At 40.4% G+C, this 24,624-nt stretch overlaps 1 protein-coding gene across 5 annotated transcripts in view; it reads right to left on the bottom strand.

The window, feature by feature from the left end:
* ACBD6 (acyl-CoA binding domain containing 6) overlaps positions 1-24,624 on the bottom strand; it is a 161,258-nt gene that overhangs the window by 93,426 nt on the left and 43,208 nt on the right. For all 5 annotated transcript variants that reach the window (XM_032796183.2, XM_075067896.1, XM_032796184.2 and 2 more), the window contains exons 4-5: positions 16,838-16,920; positions 7,020-7,125 (exon numbers count right to left, since the gene is read on the bottom strand). In XM_032796183.2, the coding sequence (XP_032652074.1) occupies positions 7,020-7,125; positions 16,838-16,920 (189 nt within the window). The remainder of the gene's footprint in view (positions 1-7,019; positions 7,126-16,837; positions 16,921-24,624) is intronic.

Genomic DNA, 24,624 nt, shown 5'->3' with positions numbered 1-24,624 from the left:
CAAGTCTGAGCTTTTCCCTTCACCCTCCTCGTGTCTTTGTTCCATCATCTGCTCGAACCCCCTTCTAAACTCAACCAGAGTTTCCACCTGCATCTCCAATCCTCAGATCTTTTCTTCCATCAGCTCTATCAGGCAGCACTTCATGCAGATGAAACTCTTTTCAGGTACCCCCTCCAGAACCACGTACATACCGCAGCTTCTACATCCAGTCATCTTCATTGTGTCTTCCACTGCTTGTGTCACCACCACTGCTGCCTCTGTCATAGTCTTCTCACTTAAGTACTGTTAGTCCAGGAAACACAAACCAAAACACCACAACCCACAGCAAAGTAAACCCCCCACAAGCACCAAAACACTGCCAGAACACCACACACTCTCTTCACCAGCCTATCTGTTCCTCTGCCTGCCTCTTTTAGTCTTCCCTGCAAACTCCCACTCAAACTTCCGTTTACAGCTCTGTTTGCTGGCTCCTGTGCCACTATAGCTGTCTATCTTTTAAACCAATGTTTACGTTCTAGATCTGCATGTATATCATGTTGGTCTATGATCGTGTCTTATCTTCAAAACAAGAAGAGTGTGATTTTGCCAGTATTGTGCTTGGATGAGACCATAAAAGAAAACTCAGCATAATTCAACAGCAGTCCTGGCAATCCAGTAAACTCAGCAGTTCTGAATGACTACAAAACCAAACGTCCAAGAAGCTGCTGCTGGAGATCCTTTCTTTTGAAACAAAAAAAAACAAGAAACTGAAGTCAACTGATCATCTGTAATCATTAAAAATCTTGTGCTTTTTGCAAGAGTATGGATTTAAAGCCTGGGGCCAGTTTCACTTTGGGTAATTGTGACATAATGTACCTCTGTGTCCACATCCTACTCACTATTGTGATAATATTTATACAAAGTATGCCTTGTGAAATATCATCTGAAAACTCATAATTTGCTGGTCAATATTATCCTGATAAAATGTGTGTGGCAACATTGTATGTGGAATAATAAGATTTAACTGTACAATGTTATTAATGCATGTTCCAAACCATAGCAGAAGTTGGCAAACAGGTCTGTCTTAAACAAAGGAATATGTGCTCTACTTAATGCGCATTTAAGCAGTAAACAGAATCATCAAGCAGGAAACGTAGACAAAGAAACCTCAAACAATTGAGGAAAAGCATTAGGGAATATCCCTTCCCATAGACTTTGTGTGTCCAGAATCTCATCTGGAAATAAATATTTTCCAAGATGGGGACTGACACTATAAAAAGGATGGAACAAACACCCAAAGAGAATCCCTCCTCTGTTTCTGTCCATCAATTCACTGCACCATAAGGGACAAAGGAAGCAGCCATTAAACTGGGGAAGGGGTCCTGGCATAAGAAGTTTGGTCAGTAAGACTGCTGAGAGCAAGAGGTAAGAAAAACTTTGCTTGAATTTATCATTGTTCATTAAATTAGGCATCAGTGGCATTTTATCTTTATTTTTCTTGTAACCATTTCTGACTTTTATGTCTCATTACTTGTATTCACTTATAATAAATCTTGTTTTATGATTTGATCTAATCCAATGTGTTTAAAGTGTCTGTGAACTCCAATTGCTGTAACAAGGTGTGTGCATATTATTTCTAATAAAGAAATACCGACTTTATATGAATTAGTATTGTCTAGGAGAGGGCTGGGCAGTACAGGACATACACTTCTGGGAGAAAATCGAAGACCGGGAGAGTGGTGGGGTCACTCTGCAGTATAACCCAGGCTGGTAAGAGCCAACATATGGCTGGTTGGCTGTAGCTCACACAGAGACATACCTGGGAGTAACTTACATGCTGGAGGCTGTTTGTGAGCAGTCCAGACTGGAGGCCACAGCAGCAAAACATTGTAAGAGACACCCCAGTTTAGAGGGCAGGGGTGACATCTACTCAGTCTGGATTATAAACTGGGTATGTCACAGTCATTATATTATTTCTATATTTCCTCTGCAATTCCAAATGGACAGAATATTTTTCACTTAGCGACCTACATTGTTCTACATTGTAGTTGGTTGCTATTATAAAAACTGCCATGTTCCACTTGAGAAATGGCTGCATTCCAGTAGCAGGCAAACAATCCCTAAATACAGCCTGTAAAGCACTACGGCATTATGCTGGATAAATGTAAATTGTTAAAATATAATAATTTACTTTTGGACCTATAAAAGAATAATTACTGAGTAGTTTGCAGAAGCATATCATTGCTACAAAGACAGATAATATCTACAAAGGAATCTCAAATCACTGTTCCTACATAATAAAGAGTACTTCCAAGATATTTGCAAATTAAAGTGTTATCCAGAAAGCAAATTCAAAATTATGAGCATTTGGAGACATAAAAATCAAGTTTAAAACATTAACAACAACAGTTAATGGACCTAACACTTCAAGAATCAGGAAAAATCTATTTATCAACTTTGCCTATCATAAAAAAAGCGTAGCAATAGCCCAATCAGTTGTAAATGGTGGTAATACTTGGCAATGGGTGAATCTTGGATATGGGCTATGCAATCTGTAAAATCTTCTAGTCTGCATAGTAGTTAATTTATAAGAGTCATTACAAAGTTCACCCTACATGCTAGGAGGATTTCTTGGAGACTCCCCTCCCCTTCATCACAACTTCATTATGGTAGCAATGTTTATTGGGCAACGCTTAAATCGCAGATGTGTTCAAATTGGCATGAGTAATTTAGAATGTGAAAGTATATGCTGTAGCGCTGTCCTTTAATTAAATTGAAACAAAATCTAAGATGCCTATTTTTGCTGTAGCCGCACAACAGAGCATACACAGTTCTTGCAGAAGTTATTTGAGAGGATGCAGTTTTCTCGGCCCCTCAAGTCTTGAATAATAAGCATAAATTTAGCCTCAGTGTATTGACCCTGCCTCTTAAATCTTCCATGTCTCGCTTGGATTACCACTGCCAGCTTCTGTAGCAGTTTCTCAAGCCAACAGCGTATAAATTTTGTTTCATCATGAATCACAGGTTGTTCAAACACAAAGTAAGGATGGTTACCTCTCAAATATTTTTTTTTCAAGTCCCAGTAGAAGCACGTAGGAGAATCCAGAGAGAAAGAAAGAGTACTATAGCTAAACTGAATGGATGTCTCAGTGTAAAACTGATTTGGAATCTAATTGCTTTCATAGACCTGAAAACGGAGTGTTTGTGTGTTAGGGGGTGGAGTGGGGAATAAGTGTATATGTCAAGAAAGATGCAATAGTTCTTAAACCACATTCTTTTCCCATCATTCCTAAAAATACCATGGAGCTATTTACGTTGTTGAGCTGGAACATGATCCTTTTACATTTAAGGTTCCAAACCTGCATGGAAAAATCTCACAGAGGCACGGCTACACTGACACTGCTCTCAGTGCAGAAGCCAGGCTTATGGTGGCATGAGGCACATGCTCTTTGTTAAAGGCTTTGCACCCGCTTAAACACGAGTGCAGAGGAAACATTTATTTGCTTACTTGGATTTCTACAATAATATAAAAAAAAAAAAGGATGTTTCTACCCAAAGTTCTGTGTGCCCTTGACACAAGTTCCAAAAAACAAAAAAATAAAATAAAATTAAAAGATCAGGACACATTCTAGGAAGATTTCAATGCCTTTTAAAATAAAATAAAAACAAAATAAAGCTGGAAATGTATTGTTGTTAAAAAGACATCAAAATCTCTTTCCTATCAGTATATGCCATGAACTCTGAGGTGACAAAGTAACTAAAATGTGACACTGTAGCCTTTATTTTATTATTTCCCCTTGCATACAACCCTGTATACAAGGACCCAGTTGCTTCCGTCTGTGCCTATTTCTTTTAAACCAACACAGCCTTAGCTGCTGAATTTTGGGCAATTTAGAAATAGTGAATGGGAGCCTATACATAATAATTGTCATCAGACACTTTATATAACCCTCTAGGACTCTGCTTAATTCAAATTGAAGTTTATTGTACCTGAACTATTAGCCAGTGTTCTTGTTGGAGAACTGAGAAAGAACAACATATTCTTTTCTTTAGGTGAGAAGACTGTGTATGTAATTAGATTTAAAATTGACAAGTTCTATATGGTTTATTCTAGTAGGTGTGGTTAGCACAGATTTTTTTAAATATATTCATTTCTAGCATCATATTCTGAAATAGTTTTGCTTGTAATAAGTACGACTTCTCACGTTATGTATGTACCACTAGATTTTTATCTTGTATTTCCAAATTGGTAGGAATTATTTGCACAAAATGGAGAGGATATAATTATAAACATTATTAATACAGTATGTGGGAAAAATGTGAACTGTTTAAAAACTCAGAAAAGTCATTATCATACAAGAAAAGGATGTGCACAGATTCATTACAAAATTATGCACTGTATAAGCAAATTCTGTTCCATAACAAGTAAATTACTTAGTAGCTGGGCTTATCTGCACTCCCATTTTAAATGTATGAGAGATACAAGGTAGGTAATAACTTTTATTGGACCAACTTCTGTTAACCAGGAGACTAGCTTATCTTCCCCAGACCTGAAGAAGGGCTCTGTGAAGCTCGAAAGCATGTTACTTCCACCAACAGAAGTTGTCTCTCTCAAATCCTGAGACTGACATGGCTACAACAGTACTGGAAACATTTAAAATGTATATCCATTTAAAGCAACAGTATCAGGTTGGTTCAGCTACACAAGAGATGTATCTTTTGGACATGGCTGGACACATTTGCACCATAACACTAAACTGATTAATAAAATTATAAGATTATGTCTGCATGCGCTTTTGGCCTACCAAAGGTTCAACAGATACTCTGTTCTAAAAGACTTCAGCTGAGCTGCAGGATAGAGAAAATAAATTAGTCTCCTGCTTGTGGAGAAGGAATGTGGTTTTTAAAAAAAATAGCAGTGGGGTTTTCGGCTCATTAAAAATATAGTGACATTTTGGTATTCATGAAAATGAGGGACTAATAGTACTATTTAGAACCAAGCACAGCGTATATGGATGCTAACCAAACTTCATAATGCTCTGCCAAAGCATTTGTATGTGTAACCAACACGAAGGTCAAAATGCCTGAAGCTGCCAGTTTTGTCTATCCTGGGGTTTGTACCAGTGGCAAGTTTTCTGTGAAATTCTCTAACGTAGACAAGGCTTCAGAGAAGGATTTCATAATATGGTGTTGAAAACGCCTCTTGATGATGAATAGTAGATAACGCTTACTAACTGCCATACACAAAGAGCTGTGTAATTTCAAAACATTTTTCTCACTGAAAGATGCATCTCCTTTCAAGAAAACTACTCTGGGTTACATCCTCAGCTGCAACCGAGATATACTCATTTCATCTGAAGATGGGGCATAGGTGGCTTTCAGCCAAAGCTGGGGCCCTCCAGTAGGTAGGGGCTGTCCCAACCCCTCACCACAACTTTGAGCAGCCTTGGGGCTGACAGTCAGGCCCAAAGTTTTTACAATGTGCTAACTCAGAAATGGCCCAAGAAAATTATACCAAACTTTTAAAGGAATTGTGATCTTTTCAAATAAGCTTCTGGTTGAGAACAAGGATGGGAAATTTTAACACAAAGAGGAACTTTCAGGGAGCTATATAGAAAAGTGCCCCTGCGGTAAAAATAAAACAATACTAGTGTGAAGCAGTAATACACTGACTGCTCAAACTACAAGATCTCAAAAGTGATTTTTTTGGTTACTAAACTACACTGTAGTTAGTGAGAGCAGCTCTGCTATTTCTGGGCTTACAACATACACTGGCTGTTTAACTTTGTAACGTGTAGTCACTAGCAGGACTGATGGAGCTCAGTGGTGCTGTTGTTACAGTGCCTCTACATGGCGAACAGTCTCAGTTCATTTAGTCTATGAAGTGAAATTCCAAACCTGATTTTACCCTCCCTCCCTTTCCCCCTAAAAATTAATTCACATCAATTCCTGATTAATAATAAAAGGCCCTGCCATCAGCATTCAGAGCCCCAGCCGGGGCTGTCATGGCTCAGAGGGCAGAAATCTGCTTAGAGCTACAGGAGAACCCAACTGAATTTGTGGCGTCTCAGTCTATGAATGCGTAAGCACTTCATCTGTTCACCAAAACACAATGCGCTGGAAAGCAACGGGTAAAGGTAGCTGTATGTATTATGGAGCAGGGCTAGGTGGCAGTGTATAAGGGTTGAAACCAATGTGATAAAGATGGGAGATCATTAGTTACAGACCAATTGAACAGGAGTGTGTGTCTATTCAAGTGTTTGCTTTTACAATAAATATCTGTACTGAAAAATAAGACCAATTCATAATGTCAATACTCATTTCTTTCTTGATGCTGTTGTCAAATTACTAGTCAAGGTCAAGTTAGTTCTTTCCTAGCTTTGGGATGTTGCTTTGACTCTGATTGTTGCTTCAAGGGCTTGCAAACAGGAAAAGCAGTGGATAGTGGTCACACTTTTAGTCAGGCTGACAAACCTAGAATTGTACGTTTGCCTTCTGTCTGGCTAATCAAAGAGAGACAATGACAAGTTCCAATATTAAGTACTCTCCAGCCTTTCTGGTCTAAGGCTGTGTAGCTTTGGATGGAATCACATGTGCCCAGACTAGTTTATCTTGCGTGGACTGGCAGACACCACTCACTGGCCAATTCCAAACAAAAAAAGCCATTTTTTTCCTACTTTTGTTCAACCAGGCTCATTGTACTGAAAGGGAAAGGGCTACTGGGCACCAGTGTGGCTCTCTTAAGTTCTTACTTTGAGTTCCAGCTGGCATTTGCCAGATACTGCAGGAAGGAAGCATCCTGGCACTGATATGACATTATTGTTATTAAGTCCATACTACTAAAATCTCAGATGAAACTGGAATGGAATTGCTATTTGTTTTCAAATGGAATACACTGCTGTCTCAACCAGTAGATGTTTCGCCAACTATTTAGCACCAGTCTTATAACAATTCTAAATTAGGAATTTAGAAAAAGGTCTGGGGTAGTGAATTAAAACACGAAACCAACAGAGGATCAATGGGCTACTTTTTCACCATACCTCTTCATCTTTCATATTCACGTCCACTTTTTTTGATTGTATGGCTTTGGATACACGGTCAATGTTGTTTTCTCTGCAATAATCAAATATGTTCTTGTCTTCCTCTCTAATTAGGAAACAAAAGCAAAAAAAGGTGTCTTATTGGATAACAAAAAGGCTACACACATTAGATGCTAGTTGTGCTGCAGACACACTCATTTCAATAGTATCACTGCAGTGGAACAGATTTCTAATGTTTTGCATGACGACATACGTTTTGCCAATATAAGATAGCTCAGCCTGTTTCTCTAGAAAACACAAGTTAGTTTGAACAATATTCTGCAAGAAAGAGACATGTATACTTAATCCAATAAACTCCCACAAAGAATCTGGCATTTAAAACCATGTGAGACAAATTCAGCCTTGGCATAAGTCATTTCAAATCCTACCGATTACATCAAGGTAAAATATGGTCCTTTTCTTTTCTCAGAGACATATGCAAACCCCCATATAAATGTCATGTGCCTTTTCTAACCTTCTCCTCCTATCATTGCTGGTGGCAGAGACAGAAAACTTTCTTCTTTAGAATCAGCCTCCTGCCTGCCAGATTCCTTCACTGAGGTGTCTGGGACACTATAATTCACTACAATGGAAGTAACAAATCTGGCAAGAGGAAAGACTGGATAATTCTGAAGAGAAAAGATTCCATATGCACATATCTCTTGGCCACCAATAACTGGAAAGGGGATTCAAGGAAAAAGACATTTGAATATTGTTTTAGAGGTTCTCAGTCATCTCCTAACTCTTGACAGGCTTCACATAACATACACCATTAAGTGGAACAGGGCCTGGATACCCCTTACTCACAGCAACATCGGTGTGCCTGTCAAATAGAAGATGGTGTTCAACAAAGAAATCAAGACCCCTCACTCTTCCAAGGAATCAGGTACACTGTCTCTGCCATGCAGAATAGGTAGAGCCCTGAAAGTCTGCGGATATCCACTGTATATCTGCTGATATTTGCACCTGTGGACCATTTTTGCAGATTGGATGCATATATAAATTTTGTATCCACACAGGGCTCTAGGAATAGGGACTGACTTTGTGACCCAAAATGAGACCAATCCTTGGGCAGCTTTGCTGAAACATTTAAAGTTGTGGTCGCACATTCTTCAGGGAAATGTTTCAAAGTGATACGCAAAGACTTCATATTTTACCCTGCAAATTCCACTAATGTACAACGGGAGTTGCCCAGGTAAATCCCAAGCCATGATTATGAACATTTATTGCCTTAAGTCTAATGCACACTTGTCATGGGTTCCTTCCCCTCTCTGAACTTTAGGGTACAGATGTGGGGACCTGCATGAGAAACCCTAAGCTTAATTACCAGCTTAGATCAGTATGCTGCCAGCATCCAAATATTTGAGTCATTTGGAAAACCGTCTTCCTCCCCAAAACCTTTCCCTCCCTGAGCAGCTTTGAGAGACTCCTCCACCAATTCCCTGTTGAACACCAATCCAAACCCCTTGGATCTTAAAACAAGGAAGAGTTACTCATTCCCCTCCCCCGCTTCTTCCCCCACCAATCCCTGGTGAGCCCAGATCCAATCCCCGGTGAGCCCAGATCCAATCCCCTTGGATCTAAAAACAAGGAAAAATCAAATCAGGTTCTTAAAAAAAGGCTTTTTATTAAAGAAAAGAAAGGTAAAAGAAAAAAAAAAACTCTGGGAGAGATTAGCATACCAGTTACTGTCACAGACAACAGATTCAAAACACAGAGGATGTTCCCCTGGGCAAAATCTTAGTACACAAAAGAATCCCCAATTTGATTATTCCTCTAATTGCACAAAGACAAAGTCACAAAAGAAAATAAACATAAACCTACTTATTCTTTTCTAAAACTTACTACTCTGATAAGAGGCTGGTTCCTTGATCTTTTCCACTCCAGCCAAAACTGAAACTGATCAAGACAAAGGGAACTTCCCTCCTTCCTTCTGAAACATCCCATTGGTTCCTCTGGTCAGGTGTAAGCTAGGCTAGGTGAACTTCTTAACCCTTTACAAGTAAAAGAGATATTAACCCTTAACTATCTGTTTATGACAACACTGAAGGCCCATTTGTCATCCTCCATCATGCACACCTTACAGCAGGACATAATAAAGCTCTTCCATGCTGCCGTAAGGGACTGCAAAATGTCTTGTTAACTCTGTTTCATATTGGCTGGTAAGAACAGAAGGCTTAATGTGTTGTAACAGGCCACTGTATCACTTCTATCATTTACAGATCTATTTATAACTCAAATACCTGCAGCACCTTAACTTGCAGATTCCTCCGCACGTGAATAGGCCTGAGTGAATGTGCATCTGTGTTCTGTCACAGAAGCAGCACATCAACTAGTTTCAACCAGGGCCACTGATCTGAGAACACAGTCGAGCTTTGTGTCAATCTTGCAAACACAGAGCAGTGTAAATGCTGTTAGCCACAGTGATCATTCATAGACTCACAAAAGAAATACCGGCAGTCAGAGCCCTTGTGACACTCCAAGGATCTCACAAAGGCCTTGTCTACACACAAAAGTTGTACCACTTTATCTATACCAGTACAAGCCCCTAGTGTGAATGTAGTTATGCCAGTATGGAAAGGAGAATAAGCTTATACTGGAATAAGCACTTTTATATCAGTAGAACTGTGTCCATACTAGGAGGAGTGTATCTGTATAACTAGTTTGGTTAAAAAAAATAAAAATCACAGCCCTAACTGAAATCTATTTGTTGACCAGGCCAAAGTAACCTGCCTCTAAACAGGAGGGTAGACAGCGCTGCAAGAGTTAATAAAAGGAGCTGGTTAGATTTTCCATTATACATCCCTAATTTCCAGTAAATTAGTTTGATTACTGTTGCAATATATGGTTCATCTAGAGGAAGAGCAGTAGAACAAACACAGTTTTGTCTCAAAGGAAGTTCTTTATGGGAATGGAGAACTTGCTGGGGTCAGGTTATAGCCAATGGGGAGTTCACTAGTTTGGGTGCCACTATAGCAGAACAGAAGATCTTTCCGTTATCATAAGACGGCTTCAGGAAGAATGATCCCATGGTGTCAGAATGCAACAGTACTTAGTTTATCTGTGAGCAGTGCACTGATTCCTAACTCTTGGAAGACCAATAATCAATAATAAAGTAAAATAAAAAATAAAATGTATCTGCATTACAGTCCAATGGGATACTAAAAGAAACACCTGAAACTCACGCCCTCTGACCTGTGCTCCGAAAGAAATGTATGCAGTGTGATTGTAGCTGTGTCTGTCCCAGAATATTAGAAAGACAAGTTGGGGGAGGTAATATGTTTCACTGGACCAACTTCTGTTGGTGAGAGAGACAAGCTTTCCTCTCTCACCAACGGAAGTATCTGTCAACAACAGAAGTTGGTCCAATAAGAAGATATCATCTCACCCATCTTGTCTCCCCAAAAGAAAAGAAAATACAGAGAAATTCTAATGCCACATGGTACAGCTCTGAACTCCGGGGCAATGAACTGACATGCTGAAATAGGTATGGTCAATGCAGAACAAGCAGAGCTCCAAGGAAGCAATTTTTACTTTACTCCTTTGGTTTTTTGTACTTTGTTGTGAATGATGCTTTGTTCCTCAGCTCACAATTTCTTTTTGCTACCTCTGTGCCAGTGAAGCAGTTAAAAAAACAGAAAGTGCTGATCCTGAGCTCCTGCTGTAGAAAAAGTGCCAGGACTCACTTCCTCTGACCTCTGGCTCACTTTGAACATTGCCTTTTTGGTATCTCACTCCTCTGCTTTGCATGCAAAGAATCCTTTCCTCTATCTTGGATGCATGGCACACAGATGTTGACTAGAAAGGTTCAAGGTCTGATAGTTCATCTATAGGACTGGTATTTGGGAATGTTAAAAGATACTCCTCTGACTTCTGATCAGGTCTCAGATGAACAGTCTTCAGAGGACTAGTCTGTATGCTAAACACAAACTCCCAAGCAACAACCACTGCTTCATTAGATACAATCATTAAGAGCTCAACTTTTAAAAAATTCCTATTGATAGCTGAATAGCAGCTACACACTTTATATTTTCACTTGATTAAGAGAAAGGCACACCTCCCTGCTCCTCCCCCAAACTCTTGCAAAGCGCTAAGCGCCACCTAACAGCTGTTGGGCGGCGGCAAGTGCCTGGAGGTAGACAGAGGAGCAGGGGTGTGGCGCGCAGGGGGGAGCTTGGCAGCCTCAGAAAATAATTCGAGGGGGGCAGGGAGAGGGGGGGTTGGCAGGCTGCAGCAAATAATGCCACAGGTCGCATGTTTGAGATCCCTGCTTTACTTCCTCATACCGGCTTTCTAGTCATCCACAGAGACTTCAAGGGAAAAAAAGAATATTTAAAATTTCTTATGTTAAAAAGAAGTATATGGAACTTCTCCTCTTCCAGGGCTTTCAGATCTTTCTACATCAGAAAGAGCAACACCCAGGCTCTCCACCTTTGCGGACCATCTTTAAAACAAAGCAGCAAACAGATGCCTATGCTCCATCACTATCAGTGTCCTTCCCCTTTTCTGCAAATTGATCAAAAATGGCTTTGTGCAGAAAGATTTGGCTGAAGCACGCCACCTTGCCCAGGAAGAGACTGTGTGCTGCAAACAGGTGGCTTTGCCTGTCTGCTTGGCACAGGGCCGCTGAGCATACTGAAGCTCAGTGAAGCACAGAGGTAGGCGACCATGGGAGCCAAGAGACACTTGCAACAGTTACTGTTTAAGTCAAGGCCCTCTCACCCCAAGGGACCCATTTTCACATAATCTATAATTATCTCTTTGCTTTAATCGCCTCATCACTTCGGAGGCTCTCTTGGGCACAGGAAGAGGAAAAGCTCATTAACTGAACCTTTTCTCCTCTCTCCAGCCACCCATAGCTTTTAATTGCTTGGTGTTGTTATTATCTATCAGTGCAACTGGGATCATTTTCATAAGAAAAGGTGGTGGGAGGATGGGAGGCAGGCATGTGTCCCCGAGGTATGCATCACAGACAAACCTTTGCTTTCTCAATTATTTATACCAGCTGAGGTTTTACAGGCTGAATAAATCCATAACTCAAGTTTATTCTGAAGAGTCAGGTTTCCTCTGGGGAGGTGTTGCCCACTTGCCTGCACACTAGTGTGCTGTCTTCAGAGAGCATTCTGGACGTAATAAGACATGTGTCATCCAATTCCCCCACCCCTCACAAAAATGCACGTGCAATTCTGTAGATTAGCAGCATTGTAGGATGAAGAGCAGCAGTTTAAAACCCGAACAGTGCCTGCCATTTAACGGTATCATTTTTCCCTGTGACAGAGGACCATGGCCTAGAGACGTCCTTTGCTAGCTTAGTATTTGAAAATCAACTCAAGCCATATGGGGGAGTGGGGGAGGGCAGAAGTGGGTGCACTAAAACCTAGAACAAACCAACAAAAATGTCAGTTCAATAGCCTTAAAACCATATTCTCATTACAAGTAACATTTGTCATATGAAAGGGGCTGCATCTAAACAACACTAAGTTTAAAAAAAAACAAACCCAAAAGTCTGCCTAAATTGGTGGGTGTTTTGTTTGAGCAATTGCTCTTATTTGCAATAGGGCTGTACATGCTGCAGCTTGCTTGGTTTTCTCCGATCAGAGGAGCTCTTTCAGAGGGAATTTATAGCCCAACATTTGTGTGAGTGACAGACAACTGTGCTGCATCCATTCTGCATGCACACACATCATACCAATAAGAGCCCTTAATTGTCAACAAACCAAGAATAGTCAGTCAGTCTAATTTTGATACTTAATTCTACAGTTTTATGATCAGTTAAGATTAACGCATACCCAAAGAACACCATACTCACTCTTAAATCACCGGGATGTTTTCAAAATCCATTATTGTGAAGAAATAGCAACTTTACAAGTCGATAGTAGAAGCAACTCTTTAAAATTCTGCAGGCCTTTGTGTCTGACCACATGCAGTGACCTCTGGTATTTTCTGCCAAAACAGTTCATTTGTCTCTCAGAACAACTAATCAATTCCAGAGCCCATCAATCATTCCAGTTTTGCCCTAGTGTGGTCTAGCACAGTGGGGGCCAGATGGCTGCCTCTCTTCAGGGGATTAATAAAATTCTGATGGTTTATGTGGCATCAGATGGATTACAAAGCATGATGGGGACTATCAAATTTTTGCACAGGAGAAGGCGGGGATAAGAAAGTATAGCCCACCATTTGTTGACATTTTAGTTCTTGCGCTCTGTCCAGTCCCTAACCTTATACCCTAAGCTATTAAATCAGGGCCTCCTAGGAAGTACATAGTGCTCAGAAGTCCCCTCTTTCCCTCAGAACATGCCAGGTGGGAATTTTTGTTAGAAAAGGGCATCTTTCTTAAATATCCCTCGCTACAATCCAAATTTAACTCGGTTCACAGATTTTTAGTGTTATCCAACTTGTATTTCTAATTTAAATTGATTCAGAAATGATGAATAAGGAAACTGAAATCTGAAAAACACAAGGCTCAGGAAACACATCTACCACTAAGTTAAGTTGCCTGCCTGCACAACTATGAGGAACTATTTATTTTAAATGGAAAAAAGTAGCCACATAGGAGCATTACATTTTCAGATTCCTTGCCAGTCTCTGCAATGACAATGCTTCCACTTACCTGTTGCTGGAAATACTAAGATGTAAATTACTTTTTGCTGATATAAAAAATATCAAACACAGCAAAAAATTTCAGTGATTTTTTGCAGTTCTACAGTATTTTTGATGTGGTCCCTCATTTTGCATCTTACATAAAATATTTTTTGCTGGTGACATAGCAAGCAAACTTACTTCAGTGTTTATTTACCAAGCTTCTGAAGCTTCAATTGCAACTGTTTGTTCACAAATGAGTTCAATTTTGTATTAGTAAGGAGAGTTTAGAAAACAGAAGACAGAAATAATGCTTGTGTTATATGAAGACAGGAAACATCACAATCACTAATATTATTTCACAGAGTTTGGAATCACAGAAAATTTAAAATTCTTCATTCAAGAGGAAACTTCCAGTTCTACCACGATTCAACAATGGGTGTTATTTTTCTATAATGCCCAAAGTGTGCCTGGCAATTTTCAAACAAAGAAAAGGAGACAGTTCCTACTGCCGGGGTTTGTGATCTCAACAATGTAGTGTGGCAGCAACTGTTCTACATTACTTGGGAGGGGGGCAGTCCTGCTCATTATTAACATGATTATTAATGCCTCCTCTAGGAGGACAATACCACCCCCAAGCAGATAAATGCTAGGCCTTAGCACAAGAAAACTACTTTTGTTATTAAGGGCTGATCTACACACATATAAATATATTGTTTAATTGAATCAGTTTCTAAACTAATCTAAATAAAGGAGTGCAATTTCCTTGTGTGGACATTCTTAAATCGGTGTAGAAACTAGCTGAGTTAAATCAGTTGATATTTGTATTATTGTATATGTAGGCTTGGCCTAATATTTTTCTGTTTTTCCATTCTGCCTCAAATCTTCCCTTTGAGGCAAATCATTGAGATAGTTGTAACAAACTAACACCAGCAAAAGCTCAACTCTTCTAGCTTCCTACATCCTTGCTTTAGTCCTGGACACAACAAGGCAATTGCATATCGGCCAACATTTTCAAACTTGAGTGCCTAAAACTACCCATCTGATTCCATACGAGGCACTTAAATATGGATTTTAGATGCACACCTTTAAATACTCAATTTTGAAAACACTGGCTTTATTTCTTTAGCCCATGACCTTCTGTTTACTTACAGTAGTCCATGATGATTCTGTTAGATCTTTCAACAGCTTCTGATACAGCTGATCACAAAGTGCTGTTGATTTGTCTTCAACTCCTTTTAGCAGCAGCTGGGTGTGATGGGTTCGGTCACAGAGACCCCCTTGGGACTGTCACCTGATGTGCTGAGACTACCACTGAGCCTGTTTTCTCCGCCAATTTGGGCCTCCAGAACCCTGCCTTGTTGAGCCAGACATGACAGTCTGTTCCAACAGAGACCCAGGGTCTGAACCACACACCTCAAAGCTTCAGACTTAACTGAGAACAGCTTAAGATGCTTAAGTTTGGCCGATGTACATAGCAGACAGGCATTGCTGGCATATGATGGCATATATTACATTGGTGGACACGCAGGTGAATGAACCGGTGATGGTGTGGCTGATCTGGTTAGGGCCTGTGATGGTGTCGCTGGTGTAGATATGTGGGCAGTGTTGGCATCTAGGTTTGTTGCATGGATTGGATCCTGAGTTAGAGTTACTATGATGCGGTGTGTGGTTGCTGGTGAGAATATGCTTCAGGTTAGCGGGCTGTCTGTGGGCGAGGACTGGCCTACCTCTCATATCTACACCAGCAACACCATCACAGGACCTAACCAGATCAGCCACATCATCACCGGTTCATTCACCTGCGCATCAACCAATGTAATATACGCCATCATATGCCAGCAATGTCCCTCTGCTATGTACATCAGCCAAACTGGACAATCCCTATGTAAAAGGATAAATGGACACAAATCAGATATTAGGAATTGCAATATACAAAAACCTGTAGGAGAATACTTCAATCTCCCTGGACACACAATAGCAGATTTAAAGGTAGCCATCCTGTACCAAAAAAACTTCAGGACCAGATTTCAAAGAGAAACTGCTGAGCTTCAGTTCATCTGCAAATTTGACACCATCAGCTCAGGATTAAACAAAGACTGTGAAATGGCTAGCCAACTACTAAAAGCAGTTTCTCCTCCTCGGTGTTCACACGCTCAACTGCTAGAAAAAGGGCCTCATCCTCCCTGATTTGAACTAACCTTGGTATCTTCTAGCCGAAGGTTCTTGCTTGCGCATATTTATACCTGCCTCTGGAAATTTCCCACTACATGCATCCGATGAAGTGGGTATTTACCCACGAAAGCTCACGCTCCAATACATTTGTTAGTTTATAAGGTGCCACAGAACTCTTTGCCACTTTTACAGATCTAGACTACATGGCTACCCTTCTGATACTTGACATTCATTTATGAGTTATTTTTCATTGCAAGTCACACAAATGTCACGTTACAGTTAAACGCTTTAGAATGAGTCTGGGATATTTTAGAAAGTCAAAGTTCACTTATATTTTTATTTCCTGAGATCAAAATGATGCAAGATACGTAACAAAACAGAAAGAGAAAAACACACAACTACACCTTTGCAATGTGAGATAGCAAACACCACTGTACGACCCTTTAATTTTGCATTTGCTGACTTTTTTCTGGTTTACCCTGGATTTTAATGTTTCATTCTCATTTATTTTACATTTAATTTTCTTTTATATTTTAGTTCAGAAGTATCTTAGTTGTCAAACAGCAGCCATTCTTGCTTAATAACTGCATTTTTGCTATGCAAGCAGGAGAGGGAAGAAATTAACTTTGATATCAGACAGGGCTTCCCAATGAAGGTGTACAGTGTCCACTTATAAAACCTTAATTACTATATACAAATTCAGTATTATTAATAATTGTATTTGAAAAAACACTTCTTTGGATAACTACTGATAAACACATATTGCCCTCTTGAGCTATGTAACAGCAAGACAGAAGACATTCTCCCACTCCTACATCACATGCTAGGGAAGGTTAGTACCTGGGAGCACTACTGACAGTTACTGATTTAAATGACTATGGACCTGAAAAGTTCTTTTCTGTTGTTTATTATCCAGCTGGAGTTGCCACCACACTTGTCTGATGTTAAAACACAAATGCTTAGAAAAATTAAAGTAAGTTAAACTGAAAACATATCAGTGATAAAAGACCAGAAGAGATAGTCACCTGATGGTTTCTTCCTGATATAGCGAGCTGACAACTGGGCCTCCAAACCCAGTTTTTCCTTCCTTTCTGCTTTTCTCTGGTGTCTGAAAGAAAGAATTAGTAGAGTGACATGGTTTTCAGACTCAGTCTGCCTCATGCTGTAACTTTTTTTTTTAAGGGCACACAGGGGAATGTTTCCTTAGGATCCTTCCTCTCTCTTCACTATCACCATGCTCAAATGCTTCATGTCTCTGTTACATCTCAGGGCTCCAAAAATCAATCAATGCTATTCTGAGCACAGTCCAGAGGGAGTCTCCTGAGAGGCACAATAAGGCACCTTCTCTCTCCCTCCCTTCCTCCCTCCTCACAAGAATGAGTCCACTGCCTGCACAGCACTCTCAGCCTTGGCCACTTAGGACTGAAGTGCTAATCCTTTGGGAGGCAGCATAATGTCATGTTACTAGACACACCTTTATAAATCTATTTAATATAGATTTAAATTAATTTTCATAACGGGTAGCATTTCCAAGTGATTTACTCCAAAGAACTCCAGGATTCTGAATGATTTCTACCATGACAGAAAAGAACAATTAGAATACCGATACCTTAATATATAGTCTAAGGCCTACATTTTCAAAAATGACTAGTGATTTTGGGTACCTCATTTTAGACACCTTGAAGGAACTTATTTTTCAGAAGGTTCTCTGAAAATCAGGTCTTTTAGAGGCCACAGAACCACACCCACCCACTCCTATAATAGACTCTTAACCTCGGCTGAATTACTAGTTCTCAAATCATTATTTAAAGATTTCAAGTTACAGAGAATCCACCATTTACACTAGTTTAAACCTGCAATTCACCTGTGCTCCATGCTGCAGAAGGTGGTGAAAACCCCCCAGGGTCTCCGCCAATCTGACCCACAGGAAAATTCTTTGACCCCAAATATGGCAATAAGTTAGACCTTGGGTATGTGGGCAACACCAACCACGAAGATACCTGGGAAAGAATTCTCTGTAGTAACTCAAAGCCCTCCCCAGCTAGCGTCCCATCACTGGCCGCAGGAGATATTTGCTGCTAGCAGTCATAATTGGCTACATGCCATTGTAGAAGTCCCATCATACCATCCCCTCCATAAACTTATCAAGCTCAGTCTTGAAGCCAGGTAGGTTTTTTGCCTTCCCTGTTCCCCTTGGGAGGCTGTTCCAGTACTTCATTCCTCTGATGGTTAGAAACCTTCACCTACTTTCGAGCCTAAACTTGTTGATGGCCAGTCTATAACCATTTATTTTTGTGACCTCATTGTCACATAATTTAATAACTCCTCTTTCTCCCTGATATTTATCCCTCTGATCTATTTATAAAGAGCAATCATATCTCCCCTCAGCCTTCTTTTGGTTAGACTAAACAACATAAGCTCTTTGAGCCTCCTCTCATAAGGTAGGTTTTCCATTCCTCAGATCATCCTAATAGCCATTCTCTGCACTTGTTCCAACTTGAATTCATTTTTCTGAAACATGAAAGACCAGAATTGCAAGCAGTATTCCAAATGGGTTCTCACCACTGCCCTGTATAATGCTATTAATACTTCCCTGTCTCTACTGGAAATACCTTGCCTGATGCATCCTAGGACTTCATTAGGCTTCTTCATGGCCGCATCACATTGGTAGCTCATAGTCATCCTGTGATCAACCAATACACTCAAGTCTCTCTCTTCCTCTGTCACTTCCAATTGATGCATCTCCAGCTTATAGTGAAAATTCTTCTTGTTAGTCCCTAAATCAGCATTCTCCAAAGTGAGATGTGCAAAACGATCCACTGGGGGGCACGGCAGGAGGAGTGCCACGGGGGGGGAGGAATGGAGAGTGAACGGCAGCCGGAGGAGGGAGGGAACAAGTGAGTGGGGAAGCTGTCACCCCTCCCCCGCAGGCAGGGCCACCCAGAATGCAGAGGTTTTAGGGGCTGTAGGGCCCTGGGCTAACATGGCCCCAGGCTCCTGGCCTGCAGCTCTAAAGCCCCTTTCGGAATGCAGCCCTGAGTCCTCCGGCCCATGGAGGAACAGGGGCAGCTGTGCAGCCAGCAGCCAGAAAGAAGTGGCGCTTTTCCCTTCAAAGCCGGCCGGAGAGAAGTGGTGCTTTGAAGGGGAAAGCATCACTTCTCTCCAGCTGCTGGCTGCATGGCTGCCCCTGCACCTCCTGAGTCCTCCAGCCCGTGCTCACAGGGCCACATTCTGAAAGGGGCTTAGAGCTGCAAATCAGGGCCCCGGGGCCCCCTTAGCCCAGGGCCCTGCAGCCCCTAAAGCCCCTGCGTTCCGGGTAGCCCTGCCGGGGCGAGGGCAGTTCCCAGAATCGTGGCTCGCAGAATTGTGGCCATGGGGGCGGTGCCATGCTGCGCAGAGCGGCCTGCACACTCCCTGCACCAAACAGGAGCTGCCCCAGGTAAGTGCTCTGCACCTCCTGCCTGCCCCAGCACTGAGTACCCTCCCACACCCTAACTCCCTCCCAGACCCTGCACTCTCACCTTGAGCCCTCTCCTGCACCCTAACCCAGACCGTACCACAAAGTGTTAAACCAAGTTTTTCAGAAATAATTAAGCATATTCAATCATATTTCTCATTAAAAATATTAATTTTTTTGTGAGAGCAAAAAGGGTTTTTGTACTGTTAATAAATACAGTAAAAAATTTTAAAAATTGTTTATTTCATTTTTCTCATCTTTTTAAAATTTCTATTTTTTGTGTGTTTTATAATGTACATAATATTAGTATAGTAGTACATGTATATAATTCATACATAAATAAATATACATACATTGGGGGTGTATGTTCAAAAAATTTTTAACTGATGGGGTGCTCCATCAAAAAAGTTTGGAGATCACTGCCCTAAATGCATGACCTTGCACTTTGCACTATTAAATTTTATCCCGTATACAAGGTGATCCAGATCTTCTTGTGTGATATTTCGGTCTTCCTCCGTATCAGCAAAACCTCTTAACTTTGTGTCATCTGCAAATTTTATTAGCGCACACTCACTTTTTGTGTCAAGGTCAGTAATAAAAATGTTAAATAAGATTGGTCCCAAGATCGGTCCCTGAGGAACTCCACTAATAACCTCCCTCCAGCCTGAGAGTTCATCTTTCAGTATGACCTATTGTAGTCTCCCCTTTAAGCAGTTCCTTATCCACCTTTCAATTTTCATATTAATCCCTATTTTCTCCAATTTAACTGATAAAGTTCCACATGGGAAATTATTAAACGCCTTACTGAGATCAGGGTAGATTAGATCAGATCTACTGAATTTCCTTTGTATAAAACACCAGTTATCTTCTCAATGAAGGCGATCAAGTTGGCCCGGCATAATCTACCTTTTGCAAAACCATGTTGTATTGTATTCCCGTTACCATTAAGCTCTATGTCCTTAACTACTTTCTCTTTCAAAAAGTTGTTCCAAGACCTTGCATACAATTAAGGTCAAACTAACAGGCCTGTAGTTTCTCAGATCATGTTTTTTCCATTTCTTCAAAAACAGGAACTATATTAGCAATTCTCCAGTCATCAACAACGACCCTCGAATTTACAGATTCATTAAAAATTAAAAATTCTGAAACACAGGTTTCCTTACCTCTATTGCTACCTGCACCTGACATTATTTGAAATGAAATTTTAAAAAATTTAATTGACTTATAATTATATGTTTACTTTCTGCATTTCTCTCAGCACAGACTAGTTAGTACAGGAGAACCTGAAAGTGAAACTATCATAATATTGCAATGTTTGGGCTGCAAACACTGCAGACATGCTTGTTTAAACAAGATACAGTAACTCCCCACTTAACGTCATGTTCCTGAAAAATGCTATTTTAAGCGAAACGATGTTAAGCGAAACCAATTTCCCCATAAGAATTAATGTAAATGGGGGGGGTTCGGTTCCAGGGAAATTTTTTTCGCCAGACAAAAAAAGACACACACACGCACCCTAGTGTACACACACACACACACACACACACACACACTAAGTTTAAAACAAACAATTTAATACTGTACACACAGCAATGATGATTGTGAAGCTTGGTTGAGGTGGTAGAGTCAGAGGGTGGGTATCTCCCACGGAATGCCTTACTGCTAAGTGATGAACTAGCACTCAGCTGAGCCCTCAAGAGTCAACACACTGTTGCAGAGTGTAAGGCTACATTAACAAGACAGCATGAATGGAGGGAGGGGAGACAGCATGGCAGAGAAACAGACAGAGACACACATCTTGTGAGAGACATGCACACACATTGCTCCTTTAAGCACGCTGGTGCCCCCTAAATACACTGCCTTTTTAAATAGATCAGCAAGTTGAGACAGCAGCTGCTGCCAGCAAGCTTCCTCTGTCCTGAGACCTGTTGTGTCCCTTGCTGCTCTATTGAGATGGGGTAAAGGAGCAGGAGGCAGGAGTGGGGGGAGGGGGACACCCTGAAGTTAGCACCCCTCTTCCCCCTCCCATCCTTGCACAGCAAGGAGGAGGCTCCCAGGAGCAGCTCCAAGGCAGAGGGCAGGAGCAGTACAGGACAGTGAGGGGGAGGGACAGCTGAACTGCCCAGCAACTGATAGCCTGCTGGGCGGCTGCCGCACATGGAATTTAGGAGAACAGGAAGCTGATGGGTGGTTGTCAGTCCACCCTGGTTCCAAGCCCCCACCAGCTAACTCCAATGGGCTGCTCTTTCTGCAAGCAGTGGACAAAGCAGGCGGCTGCCAAACAATCTCACAAGGGGGCTCTGAGCAACTTTAAACGAGCATGTTCTCTAATTGATCAGCAACTTAACAAGGAAAAGTGAGGAGTTACTGTAAATGGCAAGGAAATATTTCCATTGGCTTTTGGTTTGTAAAAGGCTATTTTCACTAAACCTACATTTTGGGTCAAATTTCACTCAACATTAGGCTAATTCCCACTTACATGAATAGTCCCATTAATGGTAAGAGGAGGTTGTACCATTATTCCTCAAATTTCTAATATGGAGAAAACAGTGCAGAGTGAACACACACAATTAAGAAACGGAAGCGTCTCTGTTTTTCACTACAGATGATCAAGAGACATTTTCTCCTAAATTCTTTCTTGTCATTTGTTATCCAGCTACAGCTGTCATTATGTTTGCACATCGTTAAAAACTGTTTAGCCAATGTATTGTACAGATATATAGTAAGTGACCATCCATGCCTGAAAGAGGTCTTGACGCTGGGTGGAAGCCCAATTCCTGGTATGAGCTAGATCCTCTGACATTTTAGACCACATACGAGAATGCTACTAACCAGCACACTCATCTGTACAGCATTTACTATCCATTGTTTTAAAAAGGACAAAAATTGTCTCTTTTTAAAGTGTTTTTAATTTGTAAAGTGTTCCAAATTCAGAATAAACCACAAAACTCTTAGCTCCCAGCACTCCAAGGTCAACATGTTGTCTAGAAACCTGCACCCTGGAAGAGTTATAAGAAACCAGCTGCACAATCAGTATGTTTAAGATTATTTATACTTCTCGGTTGGTTGCATTTGTTCCTCCTTAGTAAGTAGTGATCATTATAATGTATTTTGCCTATTCTTTTTATGCGTATAGATAGTCCCATTGATTTTAATGGGAATACTTGTGTTTAAGGTTACTCTCATGCTTAAGAACCTTGCTGAACCACGATATTATTTTCTTAAGGCTGGCTTTGAAGTATGGAATTCTGCTATCTTCCTTTAACATGTTTCACAAAGACATATCCCCTCTGGACTTGTAAGGTTCTAAGGGACTGGTACATAAAACACTGTGTTAATAATGATTACCCTTGTTCAAAGATAGCGAGAGGGCTGTTCACCCTCCACGGACTGATTTAACGTGCAAACACAGTTGAATGGTTAGTCCTTTTTAAATACATTTTTCTTATCCCAATTGTGCAAATAACTAATAAAATTTAAGAATGCATTGTAGATCATGGTTTGCAATGTTCCATATGGGAGGTGATCTTATTTTGTCATCATTAATTACCTTCAGTACCACAGTCCTAGTAGATCATCTCTTCTTCCAGGCTCCCTTCACCGTAGCTTGAAGAGTATTTACTTTTGCTGTTGTTACCATTTATCACTTCATTCCTTTTCTATTCTAATCACTATACCAGTATGGGGTTTCCCCCTTTCTAGCTGTAAGAGTCCCCGAGTCAAGTTTTGCAAACCATTTTCATCTTTCTCTGAAGTGTTGTGTGATGCTTTGTATGAAGGAAGAAGCTACACAAACATAAATTGCCTTTTGTGTGGGGGAAAGGAAAATCTGTGAACGTACAGGAACTATAGAATAACACGAAATGTATATTAATATGTTCTCTCTCTTCTGTCCCAAATTGTAAATCCTATTATGTATTCTAGATTCTCAAGTGTCAATAACACTATAATCATAAAAACACATATAAACATGAAAACTTGCATTCACATTTAAAAAACAATTCACGTAAGAGGTAGGTAGGTAGGGGTGTGTGGGGGGGAGTTGAGAAAGACAAACAAAATTGGTCAGGAGGCTCTTGTCACAATTTAAATTCAAGTATACAGTCTTTTCTGCAAGGATCTCCATCACCCGCACACCTTAAATCTAGTGTTTGACCAAAGAATATAGCTGGCTTTGTGGATTTACTGGAAGGTAACTACAAAATCATGGAATATGAGTAGGAGCTATAAAAACTATTGTATGTCAAGCAGTGCTCCCCAGAATTAGAGTAGCAAGGTGACACAAAACATCATCTTTTCCCCAAAGAGAAAGAAAGATTTAAGCCTCTTTACAGCAAAATGGCCCTCTTAAAAAGTCTTTCATACAAAACCTCATACCCATATACCATCCGCCAATTATGTCCACACTAATAAGGATGAAAATTAATTTCAGCACATCTGCTAATTAGTGCAAGAGCTATATCTACAACATGATGCTGCATACAGCCAGCCTCTCTTCTCTGATGTTGATAAAAGACAGCAATCATTTGTCCATGTTTCTCAGAAGGAATTAAGAAAAAGAAAAAGGAAAAAAATGCAACTCTTACAGCAGATTTGCTTCTTCCCACAAAGCTTTTCTGCTTACTGCAGTCACACACACAAAACACTTTAGAAAATATATCATCTTTTTACAAAATGTGCCTCAGAAAATTCGTTGGGCCAAATAAATCACATTTGCAACTGCACAGAAGCCAATGGAGTTATACCACAGATTAATTTGGCACAAAGGGTAGCAATTCATCAGGAAACTAAATTGTAAAGACTTTCTTATACACGTGAGAGCTAGAGCCTCAATTTGTCTAAGTTTATTCCTAGAATAGTTTGGAAAGTAGGGAAAAACTAATATATAGCCCAAGAATATTCATTGCATGACTCAAGAACTTTATTTGTCTCTTCATACTACATGAAGGAAAAAGGTACATGAACCATATGCAGGTGAAAAACTAAGAAAGAGTCCTATCCAGAGTACTTAAACACGGTTCTATTCTGCCCAGTGATAAAAGCAGCACGTTGGGGTTCCATATTTATTGTCTCTAGATTTCTAAAAAATATATGCGAAGTTGTTTTTTTTTTCAGATTGACAGCTCTATTACCAAAATGGGTTCTTTTCATTCTGCACATCACAGCCTTCCTAACAACCTGTATCCCCACTATCATCTCACTGTAACATCTATGAAACCCCAGTGTTTGAGATGGACTTGCACAGGTTTAACTGATTTCAAAGTGGTAGCTGTGTTAATCTGTATCAGCAAAAAGAACGAGGAGTACTTGTGGCACCTTAGAGACTAACAAATGTATTTGGGCATAAGCTTTCAT

Source organism: Chelonoidis abingdonii, chromosome 7 (assembly GCF_003597395.2).
Source record: "Chelonoidis abingdonii isolate Lonesome George chromosome 7, CheloAbing_2.0, whole genome shotgun sequence".
Lineage (NCBI taxonomy): Eukaryota > Metazoa > Chordata > Testudines > Testudinidae > Chelonoidis > Chelonoidis abingdonii.
Note: the sequence above shows the minus strand (reverse complement) of the source record. Positions and strands in the feature narration are given on the sequence as shown.